The 19,255-nt window shown below is 34.7% G+C and overlaps 1 protein-coding gene across 1 annotated transcript in view; it reads right to left on the minus strand.

Annotated features, from left to right (window-relative positions):
* The window catches only part of LOC145293815 (zinc finger protein 704-like), a 110,626-nt gene that overhangs the window by 78,879 nt on the left and 12,492 nt on the right, over positions 1 to 19,255 (minus strand). Inside the window, exon 2 of the mRNA XM_080140429.1 lies at positions 4,139 to 4,284. Within this exon, the coding sequence (XP_079996555.1) occupies positions 4,139 to 4,284 (146 nt within the window). The remainder of the gene's footprint in view (positions 1 to 4,138; positions 4,285 to 19,255) is intronic.

Below are 19,255 nucleotides of genomic sequence, written 5' to 3' on the forward strand. Positions count from 1 at the left end.
TTAGGCTCATTTGTGCAACTAATTCACTTTGCTTATAAAAATAACAACAAATATTGTACGGTTTCAACACTTACATTCTATTATATTATATTTGAAGTATTTAGTTAGTAAGATTTATTATAACAAACCGGAGGTAAAAAATCTCATTATTACTGATATGTTTGTTTTATAATTAAAAATACTAGCAGTACCATTAATATCTTACTTCGAATGTAGTATCATTAAATTCAGACTTTTAAAAAAACAAGAGTTGATAAATGAATAAAGAATATGCTTCTGAATTTTTTAGATGAAGATTGATAATTTGTAATGTCCGGATATTTTCTTATGTTTCAGTCAATGTAACCTTTTGACCTTCTTCAGGTATATATTGTAAATATTTGGAATCTTTCTGTCAAACTAGGGAATCTTTACAAAATTCCAAACAATCGTTTTTTGTTTTGTTTTGTTTTTGCTATTAATATTATTATGATTAGTAATAATATTAGTTAATTCAAGTGACCTAATATTAACTTTAACCAATAACTAAAAAATGTTTTAAATTAACAAACACGATAATAAACAAAGGTTAATAATTACATTAATTATTTTTAAAACTAAATTTGGTGGTGATAATTCCAATAATAACTTTAAAATTTGCTGTGCAAAACAAAAAAGAAAAGTGCTCTCATTTTTCTAAATTATAAAAAAATAAGACAAATTCTTTTTTTATCTTAAGTTTTTTTCTCTCTTCTAAATAAATTAATGAGAAAAGTTTTTTTTACTTATTTGAACAATATTTATATCAAAACACTGTACATCTATATAATTCAATGATATAATAAAATATGCTCACATATTCACTACAGACAAAAAAACTCATAAAATATAGTCAAGGCTACAATTCATTTGCATGTTTTTAAATCATGTCTAATAAATTTATATTCTATAAGATTTTCCGCAGTAGTTTTCTTGATATTAATATTACACTGGGCAACAATTTTGTAGTTTTTGAATATTGTCACGATTTCTACAACTGATTTATGGCATTTTTGCTGAATCAGTAAATGGCATCCATTTCTCTCCATCAGGTCAGGTGTTAAATTGATTTGGAAAAAAAAAGTCAGATTTTGTGACAAAATCGATTACATTTTTGTGGCATTATCAGCTTTTTTTGTCAATACATATCACCCTAAATATGTTTTTAAGAGAAAAAAATGTTTTGCCAACAAGATATATTGATTGATATGAAAGAAACATCGATTACTGTAAACTGAATGGTGGACATTGATAAAGGTAAGTACACGTAAATTGCATATTGTTTCACCATTGTTCAAACTTCAGGGCTTGAATTTCTGTTTCTTCAAACTCCTGGAATGCTCAATGGCAAGAAGGTCTTCAGATTCCAACAATATTTAGCCATCATGACTGTGTCCCAGCGACTCTGATACCTGGTCTCTATCTCTTTCAGGTCCTGATAGATTCTCTCCCTCGGCTCGTTGAACCCATGTTCTCAGAAAACCGGTCAATATGTGAAAATAGGTAGTGCATCTTGATGCTCATGTTGCAACTCAGGTTTCTGTTGTTGACAAGTTCTGCATAGTTTCTGGCCTTATTGTTCCTATTTACTTGCCTCCCCACGAGGGCAGAGTTAGACACCAGGGTCGGTTTTTAATGTGAGGTAGGAACAAAAATAAAAATTGCCTCTGTTGTGAAGGATTTCTCGTCCACTAACTGAGAACAAAAAATTGAAGTGCAATATCAGAACAGATACTATACTTTGATCTTGGCCCGAATGCCAAGAGGATAAGGATTCTGGCCTTATTGTTGCCAGAACACTGAATTTTCGAACTCTAGATTTCTGATGAGCTGCCAGATCTGAGGATCATCAAAGATGTCAGCTTTCAACTTCTCCATGGTCAATCCTGGAAAAGCCTGGTACAAGTAAGTGAAGAAGTCACTATCCTCATACAGAGCCTTGGTGAACTGCTTGATTAAACTGAGCTTGATGTGCATTGTGCAGCGGTGGGAAGAGTATTCTGTCTCTGTCCACTAGACGGCTGTTAATGACATTACTTTCTTTACAAGGCACCAATTCCTTCCACATAGGCCAGTCTTTCTCTGTGTAATGTTGAGCACCAATTTTTGAAAGATTTCAACTTCAAAATGATCCCTTTCAACCTAATCACCCAAACCTGAACACTTCTTGTCATTAAAATAATCATTTCCAATTAAAACAATTATTCAACATGCCATTATATTCACACCAACTTCTTCTAAAATACCCTACACATGCATAGATGTGAACAAAAATGTAAAAAATGACATGCTATAGCTCAAAAATGTAAAAAATGACATGCTATAGCTCAAAAACTTGACTTCATTGAGCAAAACCAATGTGATTTTTGGATTCAACTCATCAGATTCATCCCAAATCAGCTAAAAAAAAACACAGACAATAAATTTGTTGTTGACCAGTGTTATTAGTAGTAATATTAATTAAAGTGATTCAATGAAAAAAGTTTAAAATTCAAAATTATAACTCCCATTTGATAATTTTTTTTAGTTATATTTTTGCACGCATACATTTATTCATAGCAAAAACTGCAAAAAAATTACTTTAGAATAAAGGTTTCTTTTAATAATTGAATACATAAGTTTATTATTTTTAAAACTAAATTTTTTAGTATTGTTGCTGTTATTAATAGTGATGACGATGACGACAACTCAATAATATAAAATTGTTTTATTTACTAATGGACATTCCATTTTCTGTTTATACATTTCATTATGATGAGAATAATGGAAATAGGATTTCGACTATGCAAGACTTCTTGTAATAAAGACGAAACGTTGATGAACACATAACTTAGTTTGTTCCTTTTTTTTTTTTTTACATGGAGGTCATCACTTATCAAGGCCTGGAAGCCACTCAGGAATAAGGGTTATTGCGTGTACAGTAATCAATGGGATAGTATCGTAGTAATCGTTAGTATCGGAGATTTGATAAAGTGTCTTACTTAAGGGAGCGGTTCATCAGGAATTTGTTTATGTTGGACTTGAAGACATCCAAGTTGTAGTCAGGTGGAAAACAGGCAAACGGAAGAGAGTTCCACAGGCGTGCACTTCTGAGAAAGAAGCTTTGTTCATGGAATCTATGTTTTGGTTTAGGCACAGATAAAGAGTGGGGAAAATTATTGACAGTGGTTTCAGCTAGACAGGTGTTTATCATGAAAGATTGGCGAGGGGGGACGAGAGATTGGAGCTCAGATGAGCACTTGCCATGTAAATAACGATAAAACAAAGACAGGCTCACAACGTCTCTTCTGTGGGAGAGAGGCTGCAGGGAAGAGAAAAGGGCATCCCCCACTAAACCACGAAGTCTATTTTGTACTGTCAAGGCAGGATAGGCTATTTTTAGCAGCTCCTGCCCAGATGTGGCAGCAGTACTCCATCCTTGGACGTACTTGGCTTTTATAAAGATAGAGAATTGCATCAGTAGTGAGATATCTTCTGGAGCGGTAGAAGGATCCCACCATAGACTTCGTGGTTTAGTGGGGGATGCCCTTTTCTCTTTCCTGCAGCCTCTCTCCCACAGAAGAGACGTTGTGAGCCTGTCTTTGTTTTATTGTTATTTACATGGCAAGTGCTCGTCTGAGCTCCAATCTCTCGTTCCCCCTCGCCAATCTTTCACAAGAAACATCTGTCTGGCTGAAACTACTGTCAATAATTTTCCCCACTCTTTATCTGTGCCTAAATCTAAACATAGATTCCATGAGAAGAGTTTCTTTCTCAGAAGTGCACAACTATGGAACTCTCTTCCGTTTGCCACCTGACTGCAACTTGGATGTCTTCAAGTCCAACATAAACAAATTCCTGACAAACCGCCCCCTTAAGTAAGACTCTATCAAATCTCCAATACTACAATACTATCTCATTGATTACTGTACACGCAATAACCCTTATCCCTGAGTGGCCTCCGGGCCTTGATATGTGGTGACCCCCATGTAAAAAAAAAAAAAAGGTTGAATAAATGTTTTTCTTATTTTGATAAACCTGGAAATACATATTTTATTTTACTTTTAGTTGACAAGTTACTGATAGAAAAATGTACTTGAGAAAAACAAGATAAAATAAATGGAGTGCAATATAAACTTACTTCTTTCACCAAAGACTGAGGGAATTTTAGGAGAAGCAGGACTGCAAGAGAGGCTAGTAAGTACCAGAGCTGCCATTCGCTCATCCATCACTTCCATTTCATCATCACCAGGCTCAATTTCTTCACCCATACTACGTCTGTACCGTCTGTAATAATAAAAATATTAGTTTAGTATTTGTCGCATGAATTTCAATGTTGCTTTTTGTAAATACAATCTGTTTACAGCGTTCTGTAAAATATAAAAAGTTATTTTCAGATTTTATAATTTAATGGCATAGAATCAGAGAAAGAACAAAATCTTTTTTTTTTGTTTTTATCTCTAATCTAATGGTTGTAGTGTTGGAAAGCTCTCCAAAATAGGAAAGTACTTTTGCTCAGTTTGTGGAAAGGGTCAGGTGTGATACAATTTTTTGTGGTACTTGTAAGCATGATAAAGTTAAAGGCTTGGAGGAAAACTATGGAAAGTAAAGATCTGAGAGAGAATGTTACCAAAACCAAAGTGTTGATCAATAGTTGTAGTGTTGGAAATCTCACAGAAAAAGTGAAGCTCTCCTATTCAATTCGTGGAAAGAAAGTTGGAAAATTTTTAGTAGCACTTTTAAGCATCGAGTACATAAAAAGTGCAGCGGAATTATAGATTCCGAGAAGATAATCAGTTTGTGTGAAAGAAGTGGAAGATGGATGAGAACGTAGATGTGAAAAAAGTAAACACATACTTAAATCATTCGTAGACATCTATGCTGATGACGCGACAATCTACGGCAACACATCAAAGGCTGTAAATGACAAAGTTCTCTCTGATTCTCTCTCCTCTGATCTCGAGCACGTGGCTCAGTGTGGGAAGACGTGGCTGGTTACCTTTAATGCATCTAAAACCAAACTCCTATCTTTACATCATCAACGCTCTGATCCCCATCTGGCATCAATTGAAATGGATGGCTCTCGTCTAGGAGAAGCACCGTGTTTTGACAAGCTTCTGGGTTTGTCCTTTACTGAAATGGAACACGTACATCAAGTCTGTTGCCAAGGTCGCTGGAAAGATGGTGGGATCCTTCTACCGCTCCAGAAGATATCTCACTACTGATGCAATTCTCTATCTATCCCACGGAAGAGACGTTGCGAGCCTATCCTTGTTTTATCGTTATTTCCATGGCAAGTGCTCGTCTTAAATCCAATCTCTGATCCCCCCGCGCCAATCTTTCACGAAAAACACCTGTCTAGCTGAATCCACTGTGAGAAATTTCCCCAACTCTTTATCTGTGCTTAAATCAAAACGTGGATTCCATGAACAAAGCTTCTTTCTTAGAACTGCACGCCTGTGGAACTCTGTTCCGTCTGCCTGCTTCCCACCTGACTACAGCTTGGATGTCTTCAAATCCAACGTAAACAAATTCCTAATGAACATCTTAAGTAAACACTTCATCAAATCTCCACACTAACGTACTATACTTGCAATAACCCTTATCCCTGGGTGGCTTTCAGGCCTTGATAAGTGGTGACCACCGTGTAAAAAAAAAAAAAAAAAAGTATGCCTGGATGTCAGAGAAGTTTAGGTTGTTGAGAAGTTTTGTTACCTTGGTGATAACACAGGAGCATACACTGGAACAAGTGCTAGTGTAATTGCAAGAATTAGGAGTGGATTGAATAAGTTTATAGAACATTAACCAACAGAGGTTACCTCTGTCAACTAAGGGAAGAGTTTATCAGTAATGTGTATGCAGTGTGATGATGTACAGAAGTCAAACCTGGCTAATGAGAGTTGAGGACATGCACTCATAAAAAAAAATGATATGATGGATGTAATGCAAGTCTTAAAGACAGCCTTAAAGATGTGATGATGTGATATGATGATGTGATGATGTGATGACTTCGAAGGAAGATAAAATCTGGTTAGTATAGGGAAATGTGTGTAGAACAGGAGACTTTGATGGTATGGCCACATTGAAAGAATGAACGAGAGCTTTTCAGTGAGTTAATGTGGAAAGGGTGATGTGGCAGGTTCATTTCAGAGAGGAAGGCTAAAGAAAACATGGGAGGAAATGGTAAGAATGGATTTGTGTGAAAGATGGATAAATCAAGACGTGTCCAGAGATACGTTAGTTGATAAGTCAATTTCTAAAAACTGTCCAAAAGGATTATAGAAGATGTTGGAGTCGTATATCTAATTTGTAAAATCTAAACTGGCTCAGTTCCCACAAGTTTCGGTGAAAAACAAATCAGATTCTTACCAAATGTTCCAAACATCATTAATGAACCAGAGGTGATTTTTCTCAACATCCTATAAAGCCAAAGTTTTGCAATGGAATTTGCATCAAATTCCGCCCTTTTTGACATGGGTAATGTACGTCCTGAATTTCCCCCTATGACTGTAAGCACTCAGCAAAATTCATATCCATATATGTTGCCAAACCTATCAAGAATCTTGATACCAGCAAGATAACGTCATGACAACATTACAGTCATAGTGCTTAAAAAGCTGTAACCAGAATAAACTCCTATTCTTACAAAACTGCTTGATGGTTGCTGTTATAAGGGACATAACTACGTATCGAACCTGATACGAAACAGGATATAAAAGAGCTACCATTTTAAAGTATGCCGTCTTGTCTTGTTTGCAGCCTTGTGTCCTACCAGTCTCGCATCTTACACTCTACAAGTGTACTCCGGTTAACCAAGCTTCCCAGGGATGAGCTTTTACCTCTCACATGCTAAGTTCCTTTTTCTTTACCTTCAGTTACATTTATCTAACTTCAAAAGCAAGTAGCCATTTTTTATTTGCATTATTGCGAAGTACCAATAAACCTTTTTGTTACGCATTCCACTCTGCGTATTTTGTCATATTATTATATACTGTTGAACAGGATATAACAGTTGACGAACAAAGATGATTCTTTATCTCTTAACAGAGATAAATTACCGTATTTAAAGGACTGTGTACTATCCAATGATTTTTGACGAAAATTTAGAAGAACTATTAGAATTTTCCTACATAACCTAGTGGAAAGTACAGATTTCTCAGATAAGAACTCACGGAGAGGTAATAAAATTATACTTGAAAGATATTGTCATAACAAATGCGAGGTAAAGTGAACTTTATTTATATTTTCGACAAAAAATATTTGGGAAATGCAAACTGAATTCGAACCCGGCACCATAGGATTACGAGTTTTTCCAAAGAAAAGGATTACGATTCTTTTTCTCAAAACAAAACAGAGACTATTGTTATAATTTTTTTTTTTTTGCAACCGTATTTTTGTTGAAAAAGTTTGTTCGCCATTGTTTCGGGTAAATTAATTAGAACTATTTGTTGTGTGAATTTGAAAAAGTATTATTGTGTAAAATTATGTTGTTGAAGCAGTTTATTTTGCAAAACTTGTAAAAGTATTGTTGCTAATTTGCAAAAACGCATATTTACAAACTTTTGTAGAATCAGTGTTGTAAATTTTGGAAAGACATTTTTTACGCTAAAATGGAACAATTGGCGGAGTTGACAAAGGTGCTAACTCTTAGCATTCAGGAACAGTAAAAAAAATGACAGCAATTGTTAGTGCCACAACAACAAGAACAGCTACAACAACAGCAGAAAATGACACAAAAAAATTTAGAGGCACAACAAGAACAAACAAAAATACTTCAACACCAAATGTCGACTCAACAAAAGAATTTGGAAAAATTAATTCAAACCTCGACAACTGAGAAAAAAACGAATTTTTCTGCAGAGGGTATTTCAAACTCTTTGTCAGAATTTCACTACTCTCCTGATACTGGCGTTACATTTCCAGCATACTATAGAAGGTATGAAACAGTTTTTACAAAGAGGTGTTTAGACTCAACCGACGAAGAAAAAGTTATGCTGTTACTTCGAAAACTAGGTACTGACGAAAACACCAAGTATGCTAACTTAATTTTACCCAAAAAACCGGAAGAAGTGACCTTTGAAGAGACAATCAATACTTTATCTAGAATATTTGATAAAAGAGATAGCCTTTTCCACTCTAGATATAAATGTTTAAATTTACAGAAATCAGGATCTGAAGACTATTTAGAGTATGCTTGTACTGTAAATTGATTATGTGAATCATTTAAATTAAATGAAATTTCTGCGGATTTATTTAAATGCTTGATCTTTGTGCAGGACTCACAGCACCAAGGGACAAAGATATCAGATCCTGGATCCTGACAATTATGGAGTCAGACCCAAATATAACTTTACAAAAAGTTACAGAGGAATGTCAACATCTCATTAATATCGAGAGAGACAACACCCGCATTGAAGAAAAAAGCGTTTACAAGGTACAACATGTAAAAAGGCAAAGGACCTCTAGAACGTACAAGACCCAAGAACAAAAGACTCCCAGAATGCACAAGGACCAAAATTGTGAATGCTGCGGAAGTACGAGACACACCAAAAAGACCTGCTGGTTCAGGAATAGGATATGTTACGAATGTGGATTCAGAGGCCACAAGGGAATGTACTGTGACCAGAAGAAAAAGCGAAGGACCGACAAAGTGAATGCGCTTCGCACAAGGAAAGAGAAAAGTTGCGAAAGGCGTAAGTATTGTAATGAAAAGTAAAGACCTTTTAAGATATTAGAAAGGTTTTATTCAACATAAAATTCAGCAGGTACAACAACATGGTCGGTAACGAACGAATAAGCTGGGAAAAGGCGCCAATTTCGTTCTATTTGTAAACATCTGGTGCGCATGCGCACTAGCGCTCTAAACTCACAACAAGTATATTGATGTTCACATAAATGGACATCCTGTAACATTATTCTTGGATAGTGGTGCGGACATCAGCATCATAGATGAAGATATCTGGAGAAGGCTTGGTCGACCTGAACTAAGGGAAACCAGCAAGATGGCGAAGAACGTTTGCTGCAAAAAGGTGCAACGTGACATTTGGTGGTCAGACACGCAAGTCCAAAGTGTACGTGATTCCAGTCTATTTGGAGTAGATTGGTTTGTCTTGTTTAACTTATGGGAACGACCAGTTAATTCTTTTTGTAATAGGTTGAACACAGAGAAAGTGAATCAAGTGGAAGGCTTCCTGGACGATGTAAAAGCAGAATTCCCAAGAGTTTTTGCCGAAGGACTTGGACATTGTGTGAAAATAGAAGCCAAATTTGAAGTGAAGAAAGATGCCACTCCAGTGTTCAAACCTAAAAGAAATGTACCTTTTTCATCGATGGACGCAATCGAGAAGGAGTTGGAGAGACTTCAACAGTTAGATGTCATTAAAAAAGTTGACCATACAGATTGGGCCAGCCCGACTGTATATGTGAAGAAATAGAATAATAAAATCAGAGTCTGTGCTGATTCCTCAACCGGCCCACACAATTATCCCCTTCCATTGGCAGAAGATCTATTCTCAAACAAAACAGAGGAAAAATTTTTTCCAAGATAGATCTCTCGGACGCGTACTTGCAAATCAAGGTCAATGATGAATGCTCAAAGTACCTGTGCATTAACACGCATAAGGGTATCTTCAAGCTAAAGAGCCTTCTTTTCGGCTTAAAGGTCGCCCCTGCTCTCTTCCAACAGATAATGGATACGATGCTTGCAAGGTTGGAATTTGCAATGGCATACCTTGACGATGTCTTGATAAAGAGCAGTAATTTGCAAGATCACAAGAAGCACAACAGACCGAAGCAATCGAAAAGATGCCTGCCCCAGACTCAGTACCAAAACTACAGTCATTTTTGGGATTGGTACAATATTATACGATATACATCCCTAATGTGCATAATTATAGAGCTCCACTTAACGAGCTACTAAAAAAAGGCAGTAGATGGAATTGGACGAAGGAATGTGAATCTGCTTTCCAGAAAATTAAGAAATGTCTACTGTCAGATCTGGCATTAGCGCATTTCGATCCAGAAAATGAGATGGTACTAGCAACGAACGCCAGTGATTACTGAGTTGGTGCTGCATTACTCCATAAGTATGAGGATGGAACAACAAAAGCAATCGCTCACACATCAAGAACTTTGGTTGCAGCTGAGAAAAACTACAGCCAGATTGAAAAGGAGGCTCTCTCGATAATATTTGGAGTCAAAAATTTAACCGTTTTCTCCATTACAGACGGATCATAAACCGTTAATCACGATCAAAGAAAGGCATCCCTACGCATATCGCAAATCGACTACAGTGATGGGTTGTAACTCTCTTAAACTATCAGTTTAAGATGGGGCATGTGTCATCAAAAAAGCTAGGATATGCGGATGCACTGTCAAGGTTGATTCCAAAAAGAAATGAAAGTTTCGAAGAGACGATAATTGCAGCTCTTAAAAATGAAAGCGAATGCTCAAATTCAATGTGCAATATGATCTGTGAACCCCCGGTAACTGTAGAAGAGATTAAAAGAGAAGCTGCAAAAGACTTTTTCATAAAGAAAATGAAAAATCAAGTAGGACGGATGGAAAGAAATAAAAAGGACAAATTACACCTTTTTCCATTTGCGAAGATGTACTCATGTATGCTGATAGAATCGTAATTCCACAGGTATTACAAAGAAAAATGCTAAAGGAATTTCACACAGGTCATCCTGGCATTTCAAGGATGAAATCCCTAATTAGAGGTTACGTGCATTGGCCTGGTATTGATAAAGAGGTGGAAAGATGTGTCAAAGCGTGCAAAGGATGTCAGTTAGCAGCCCAAGATCCTCTGGTAAAAAGGACCCTGTGGCCGAAGACGGACTTGCCCTGGTCATGTCTGCATATTGATTATGCTGAACCCCTAAATGTTTTTTTTTACTTAATTGTAGTGGACTCTTTCTCCAAATGGCCGGAGATATTCAAGATCAGACATCCAACATCAAGGAACACTGTAAGTGCACTTGACGAAATTTTCAGCCGGTTTGGTGTACCAAAGACCATAGTGAGTGACAATGGTACAGCATTCACAGGTTACGAATTTAAAGAATTCTGCAACTCACTGGATATACAACACATCACGACACCTATTTACCATTCTAGGTCGAATGGGCTGGCAGAGAAATTTGTGGGCACGTTTAAGCGGGCATTAAAGAAAAACATGAACAGTGACACAGATGAGCGAACAATACAAACATTTCTAGCGATCTACAGAGTAACCCCAAATCCAAACAATGATGTAAATTCATCCCCTGCAGAACTTATGTTCGTCAGAAAAATTAGATCCATTTTCGATAGACTCCTACCGGATAAAAAGAAAGTTGCTAGAAAAGAAAACTTTAATGTAAAGTGCTATTCCCTAGGAGATAAAGTTTATTTTAAAAATTTTCAAAATGGGAAAAATCATTGGGTGAACAGTATCATTAAGAAAAGAATTGGGGACATGGTCTATACTATTCAAGGCCCAAGTTTTGTCTGTAAAAGACAAATTAATCAAATCCATTCCAGAATTTCATAAAATACAGAAGAAATCTCAATGGAAATGTTGCGTGACACATTTGACATTCCAAAACTGGTGTGTATACACGGACCCATGAATGTATCCCCTGAGCCTACCATACGGGCTGGATAGAATTCTTTACCACAGGAAACTCTGACCAAAACGAAAAGCACACATAAACGGAAGCGGTATTAAAGCTAAAACCGGGACGATTTCAGCTTCAGGAGGAGGTGTTATAAGGGACATAACTACGTATCGAACCTGATACAAAACAGGATATAAAAGAGCTACCATTTTAAGCCTAACATTTACTGGTCTTTGGGGAAACTTTGTATTAATAATTATCAAGATTTGCCTCAAGTAGAATTCTAAAAAATTAGTGCCCCTCCCGATCATCATTATCTGACAGCAGAAAAAACAAATAATTTAAGAGGCTACTTTTTGGGTATACTGTTGGCATTTCTTTTTTAGATGTTTTAGTGGTATTTAATCCATGTTTGGTGTATGGAAATGTAAAATAAATGCAAATAAATGCAAAGTAGTAGTGGTGATAGGAGTTAAATTGGTGTGAGTAGCATCAGCAGCCGTTAGGCAAAGTGGTGGTGAGAGGCATTAAATCGGTGGGAGTAGCAACAGTCAACGATTAATATTGGTTGAAAAATACAAGATTGTTTTGTTTACTTTTTAAAAAAAAATTACTTCCATTTTCTCCGTCTGATTAAAAAAACAAAAAAAGGGGGACTTTCTCTGATTTGCCCAGGGTGGGCAGCTTAACCACCGGTCATTAAATAAAATAATACTTTTACCCATGTATTAGGTGTATAAGAATTTTCGGGGAATTTTTGACACCCCTAACACAAAACTGCGAATAAAATATAAAAAACTTGTAATTTTTCTTTTGAAAGTGAGTTGTTTATTTTCTTTATGGAGTATACTTCCAAAATAAACTATTAAAGTTGTATGAAAAATAATATTTCTATTATTTTTTATTTTTAAAAAAACAGTGTTTACAAAGTGCCGGCGCGCTTCCATACAGCCATTTTTTTTTTACGTAATGAAATCAATTGAATTTTACATGTTAAATATTTTTCAATTTTTAAACTTTAAAAATCTATCAAAATTTTTCTATTTATTCAATTTTTACGATATTTTCAGGGTCAATGTGAAATGTTATGCTCTTTCCAATAAACCGAATATAATATTTTAGACAAACTTTTTTTTTAATCCCCCCCATTTTGAAATGTCTATTTAAATTTAAATAATTAATCTACAAAAGTTTTATATATCACAAATTGAAGATAAAAGATCAATAAATAATATATTGTAAATACAAGAACAAGTGTTTTTTGGAAATTTACCTGTAATCTCCAAAGTGTAAAACCTTTTTTTTTTTAAAACCACGTTGATGTTTTTTTTTTTTTTTTTTTTTTAATTGGAAGCCTATGTTCTACTTATATTATCCAGTAAGTAATGGATGATAACAACAATTTTTTCCTATTCCATTCAATATTTTCTTTTTTTAGATATTTAAAAAGAAAAATTTCACTCGTCAAAAAAAGAATGAAAATATAATAAATCAAAATTTTATGTATTTCTTTGAGAAAAGAAAAAAAAATTCCTGGAGTGTATTTTTTTTTTAAGGAATAATCTTCTGAGTAAAATTTGACTATTTTTAAACTATGGGAACACATATTTCTCCAGGTACAAGACTACACGCCTAACGCGAACGTGTGGTTTTTATGTCCTTTTGTTCATCCGTAGTTCAAAACAAGGAGAAAGATCACTTCCGGTTTTTTGAAAAATGCTTCCATTATAGTGCGTTTTTCAAATAGTCGTTTAAAAAATTCTTTTATTTAAAAAATAAATGAAATTTAAAATATAAATATGGATAAATTCTTAATAATGAAGAATGGAACTACACATTGAATTGTTTTGTTTTTTTAGGTAAGTGATTTTTTGGAATTTATATCGATTTCTTATACTCGAAAGAAGAAAAATTTTGTTGGTTCTCTTCAAATCTTTTTTAAGGAAGCCGATTTAAAAAAAACAAATATTGCATAATTTGCTATTAAACCTGTTATTTTTTTTTTTAAATTTGGTCTTTGCTCCTTTAATTGAAAAAAAATTAGGATTTGAATTACATTTTTCAAGTAGTTATAAGCTTGTAAAAATAGGAGGTCGAATTATTCAATTTTTTTTCACGCATTCTTAAAATCAGTTTCTGACACTGCTACCCATGTATCGCATACTTTTTTTTCATTACTATTGGTTGAAAAAATACAATTTTTTTTTTTACTTTTTGAAACTAATTACTTTCATTTTCTCCGTCTGATTAAAAAAAAAATGTGAACTTTCTCTAATTTGACCAGGGTGGTCAATTTAGACCACCGGTCATTAAATTAAATAAAATAATCCTTTTACCCATGTATCTCAGATTTTTTTTCGTTAATATTGGTTGCAAAAAATATAAGAATTTTTTTTCTTTTTAAAACTAATTACTACCATTTTCTCCGTCTGATTAAAAAAAAAAAATGGACTTTCTCTGATTCGACCAGGGTGGTTAGTTTAGACCACCGGTCATTAAATAAAATAATACTTTTACCCATTTATCTCATTTTTTTTTTCGTTAATATTGGTTGAAAAAACAATATTTTTTTTGTTAAAGTAGTTTGAGGATACATCTCATACAGGAGAACCAACAAAAAAATAAGTAATTGCTAACTTTAGTTTTGTAAATATTGTAAATATACACTGTACTTACTCGCTTTTCTTTCACAATATGCAGCCATCTGGCTGCAATGGGGCTACTTGTTGTATATGGGCAGGAAGCAAGACAGACATTATTACAAAGTCATCGTGCCAGCAAATTAGACCTTCATTTTCCTCAAAAGGAAAGTATACAAAACAATTTAGTTCTATTATAACAGTTTTTATTATTGCGTTTAATAAAAAAATTAAAGTACATGGTTCAATAACTTGTGTCAACTTGCTATATTGTGTAATACATCTCCACATATCATTTTGAATTGTGAAATTTAAAAGACCTTGTTGCTAATTAGCTTTTTTTACAAATTTTGTATAATCAATGCAGTAAAAGGGATATTTTGCTAGTTGTGATTCATAATTAAAATTATAATTCATGTATTTATTTTTCTTTCAATGTATTTCATATAAATATATCAATTTTAATTGAATTTTTTATAAAAATCGTGAAATTTCAAAGTCAGTGTTGTGTTAAATGCTATGAAAATGAAGGATTTCTCAGCATTTTTCCACACGATTGTTAAATTTAAATGCTCAATTTTCTGTTCAAGGTAGGAATCTAATTTTGTTCTTATCACATCAAATCCCAACTATCATCACCAGTGCCATGTTGATTTTCTGAAAAAAGTTGCAAATCAACCTGCCCTACTGCTAGATGGGCACACACGAGGAGTCCTTGTAGATTACTGTTCAATCATGGGCAAATGACAAGTCAAACAGTAGAGCTTAATTTCGTCTTCACAGACAATAAATTGTAGCAGTAGCGTGCAGATATAACTTTGCCTTACTTAAGGGCATTGATAATTGAATGATAAAGTTCCGCTCTACATTTGGGCATTTAAAACGTCTCGAAACAAGTAATTTTGTAGCTTCGATTCGAGTGAGAATCCAGTCTGTTCCATCCTGCATCTTTTAGGATTCGAGTCAGAAATCCACGTGTGTTCACCACAACATCTTTCTGGAATCTGATCTGAAAGGAATATTGGCGCCTAAGAACATTCTCGACAGCCAGTTATAACATACAATCTGATTGGTTAAAACAAATCCGTGGGTGGAGAAACCGTCCAATAAAAAGCTTGCTAAGTTAAGATAAAAATGAAATGTAATAAGTCTTCAGACGTACCTCTCCACCGTACTTTATATCGATACTCTATGGCTGACTGGGATAGCTTCCGTACATTCATATCTGATCTACCTCTCCATTCCATGTTTAAAAAGGATGTGTCCTCTATAGTATCAGACCTGATCGAATGGTTAATTGTAGGCATAGACCGATATATACCATCCAAAAAATTCCAACAAAAACCTAACAGCCAGCCATAGTTTTCCCCAGAATGTGCTGCTGCCATCGCACACAGAAATCACTTTTTCCATAGCTACCAACGTAATAGAGACTAAAGCTGCTTTCAGGACTGCCAGCAACCACTGTAAAAGAGTAATAAAAAATGCAAGAGAGCTATATTCTCAGTCCCTTAAATCTAAAGTAGCTGAGCAGTGGCTTGATTCCCACCAGTTCTGGCAAATAGCAAACAGGATCCTGAACAGAAGCGTGCATTCTATCCTAACTATCATCAATGGACCTAAGGTCATCTCGTCAGCATCAGACAAGGCCAAACTATTTGCCAAGAACTTTTCAGCTAATTCTACCCTATGCGACGAAGACCATCAACCTCCGTATTTCCTCCTATAACAGACAACATGCTATGCAGCATACAAATATCTGTGCATGAGGTCGCCAAGCTAATCAAGAACCTTGATTCCAGTAAAGCAACTGGCCCTGACAGCATTCCAGTTATAGTGCTGAAAAAACTCCAGCCAGAACTTGCCCTCATACTTACAAAACTGTTTAAGCGTTGCCTTAAGGAGAAGTGCTTTCCAACACCCTGCAAAACCTCATCAGTATGTCCTGTATTTAAGAATTCAGATGAAAAGTCATCTCCCTCTCAGTACAGACCAATAAGTCTCCTGTGTGTCATTAGTAAGTTGTTGGAATCCATATTAAATAAAGAAGTAGTCAAACACCTCAGCAGAAACAACCTTCTTAGTGACATGCAATATGGTTTCCGCTCCGCAAGATCTACAGCAGATGTGCTAACGGTTAAATCTCACAGGATTAGTGAATCTCTTGACAAAGGCTTCCTTTCCAGGGCAATTGCTCTTGACATATCGAAGGCCTTCAATAAGGTATGACACAAGGGCCTACTTCACATGATTTCCAGCTACGGTATCACTGGTAATGTTTTCTCAATCATTAAATCATTTCTCTCCAATAGGTTCATAAGAGTAGTGGTTGATGGGCAGAAATCAGAGGCCCACAGTATTAATGCTGGAGTCCCTCAGGGGTCCATCCTGGGCCCAACTCTATTCCTGATCTACATCAATGTTCTCCCAAAACACATACTTAAATCATTCGTTGACATCTATGCTGATGACACGACCATCTATGGCAGCACATCAAAGGCTGTAAATGACAAGGTTCTCTTTAATTCTCTCTCTTCTGATCTTGAGAGAGTGGTACAGTGGGGGAAGAGGTGGCTTGCTACTTTTAATGCATCTAAAACAAAGCTTCTATCTTTACATCATCAATACTCTGATCCCCATCTGGCATCAATTGAAATGGATAGCCCTCGTCTTGGGGAGGCTCCATGTTTTGACAAGCTTATGGGTTTGACCTTTACTCCTGATCTGAAATGGAACACGCCCATCAGATTTGTTGCCAAGGATGCTGGGAAAATGGTGGGATCCTTCTACCGCTGCAGAAGATATCTCACTACTGATGCAATTCTCTATCTGTATAAAAGCCAAGTACGTCCACAGATGGAGTACTGCTGCCACATCGGAGCAGGAGCTGCTAAAAATAGCCTATCCTGCCTTGACAGAGTACAAAATAGACTTCGTAGCTTAGTGGGGGATGCCCTTTTCTCTTCCCTGCAGCCTCTCTCCCACAGAAGAAACGTTGCGAGCCTGTTTTTGTTTTATCGTTATTTACATGGCAAGTGCTCGTCTGAGCTCCAATCTCTCGTCAATCTTTCACAAGAAACACCCGTCTGGCTGAAACTACTGTCAATAATTTTCTCCACTCTTTATCTGTGCCTAAATCCAAATGTAGATTCCATGAGCAGAGCTTCTTTCTCAGAAGTGCACGACTGTGGAACTCTCTTCCGTTTGCCTGTTTCCCACCTGGCTACAACTTGGATGTCTTCAAGTCCAACATAAACAAATTCCTTAAAAACCGCCCTCTTAAGTAAAACACTATCAAATCTCCACTACTAATGATTACTACAATACTATCTCATTCATTACTGTACACGCAATAACCCTGAGTAGCCCCCGGGCCTTGATAAGTGGTGACCTCCATGTAAAAAAAAAAAAAAAAGATAAAGGTACGGGCAAAATGAATGGCGATGCTCAAAATGTATAAACATTTTGACCCCTCCCTTTACTTAAAAATTCACCAAAAATCAGAGAATTAACCAATTTTAATGAAATTTTCAGTATTTATCAAATAATGATCTCGGAATATAATGAATTAATTATTTTTTATTTAAATCTGAGTGGAAATGCATTATTATTATTTTATCTATTTATTATTATTATTTTATTTAAACAAAAAATACCTTTAATAAAGTTATGATTTTCAGTAGTAAATAAAAACGCAAGAATTTATTTTTGCTTTTTTTTTTATATAAATAAAGCATCGTAATTTGTAACAATAAAAAAATAAAATAATTTTTATAGGAAGATTACGAAAAAAAAGCCCTAAAGTTCGTATTAATGAATTCGATATAACCCGAAAAAAAAAAAAAACCCAAAAATCGAATTTCTCGAACTACCGATATTACCACTGAATTAAGCATTGTTTATTTAATATCTTCACACACAAAAAATTATGATATATATTATAAATATAAAATAATATAAATATAATATAAATATTTCTACTTTTTTTTTTAAATTACAGATTTCGCATAATTTTTATATGCAAGATTTTAGTAATTTCTTGCTCGCTAGAACGTGAAACTTTCGGCGTAACATAATTCGAACAATAATTAAAAAAAAACGATTTTAAAACAGGAACATAAAAAATAATTAAATTAAAAAATGATAAAAATTGATACAAACGTTCAGAATAGGAATGTATGGGTGACCGTCTGGCGAAAAAAAGAAGAAGAAATCTGACACCCCCTACCTCGTTTTACTATCATGAATTCATTTTGAAACAGCGTTTTGATTGGTTGAAATTTTGGGCTTCCGTATATTCATGTTTACAACCTGTTATCGTTTGCGTTTTGCCGAACGGCATAATTACTTTCTTTTTGAGGACTAATTAAGCTGTATTCTGTATAAATAAGGTGTTTTTTTTTTTATTCAATATCTTAGGACTTTACTTTACTAATTAACTTTGAAATAGACCCAGAAAGCTAATATAAATCTTTTAAAGGATTTTTTACAATGAATTTCTTTAACTTCAAAATTTAGATGAATTGGGTTAGCTCGCCATGAAAACATTTTCACAAGTTTTTTTGTTTTTTTTTTTTCACGTATACAAATACACGTTAAAAAAACGACCCTGGTGTCTAACTCTGTCCCGTGGGGAGGCATAATAAATAGGTACAAATAGTTTTTCCTTTGGGAAATTAACTTTAGCCTATAATCTTTCAAATACAATTAAAAAGTAGTCGGAAGCCTACAAAAAAAATTATGATAAATATGGCTTTCAAAACTAAGTCCCCCTTTTTTTTGCCCGCCCATTTTTGCCCGTACCTATTTATTATATTAAAATGTATCAATATATAATTGTAATAACATTTATTTAAAAGTTTGCATAAGAAAATATCATTTCAATAAAACAATTTTGTAATGAAAGCAACAGTGAATTTTTATAAAGTAAAATATTTTTTTTCAAACAAATAAATAATTTAAATTAGACATTTTTTTTAATTAAAACAACTTTGAAGGATCAACAACAAATTAATATGC

Source organism: Euprymna scolopes, chromosome 15 (assembly GCF_053919585.1).
Source record: "Euprymna scolopes isolate OS-2025 chromosome 15, ASM5391958v1, whole genome shotgun sequence".
Classification (NCBI taxonomy): Eukaryota; Metazoa; Mollusca; class Cephalopoda; order Sepiida; family Sepiolidae; genus Euprymna; species Euprymna scolopes.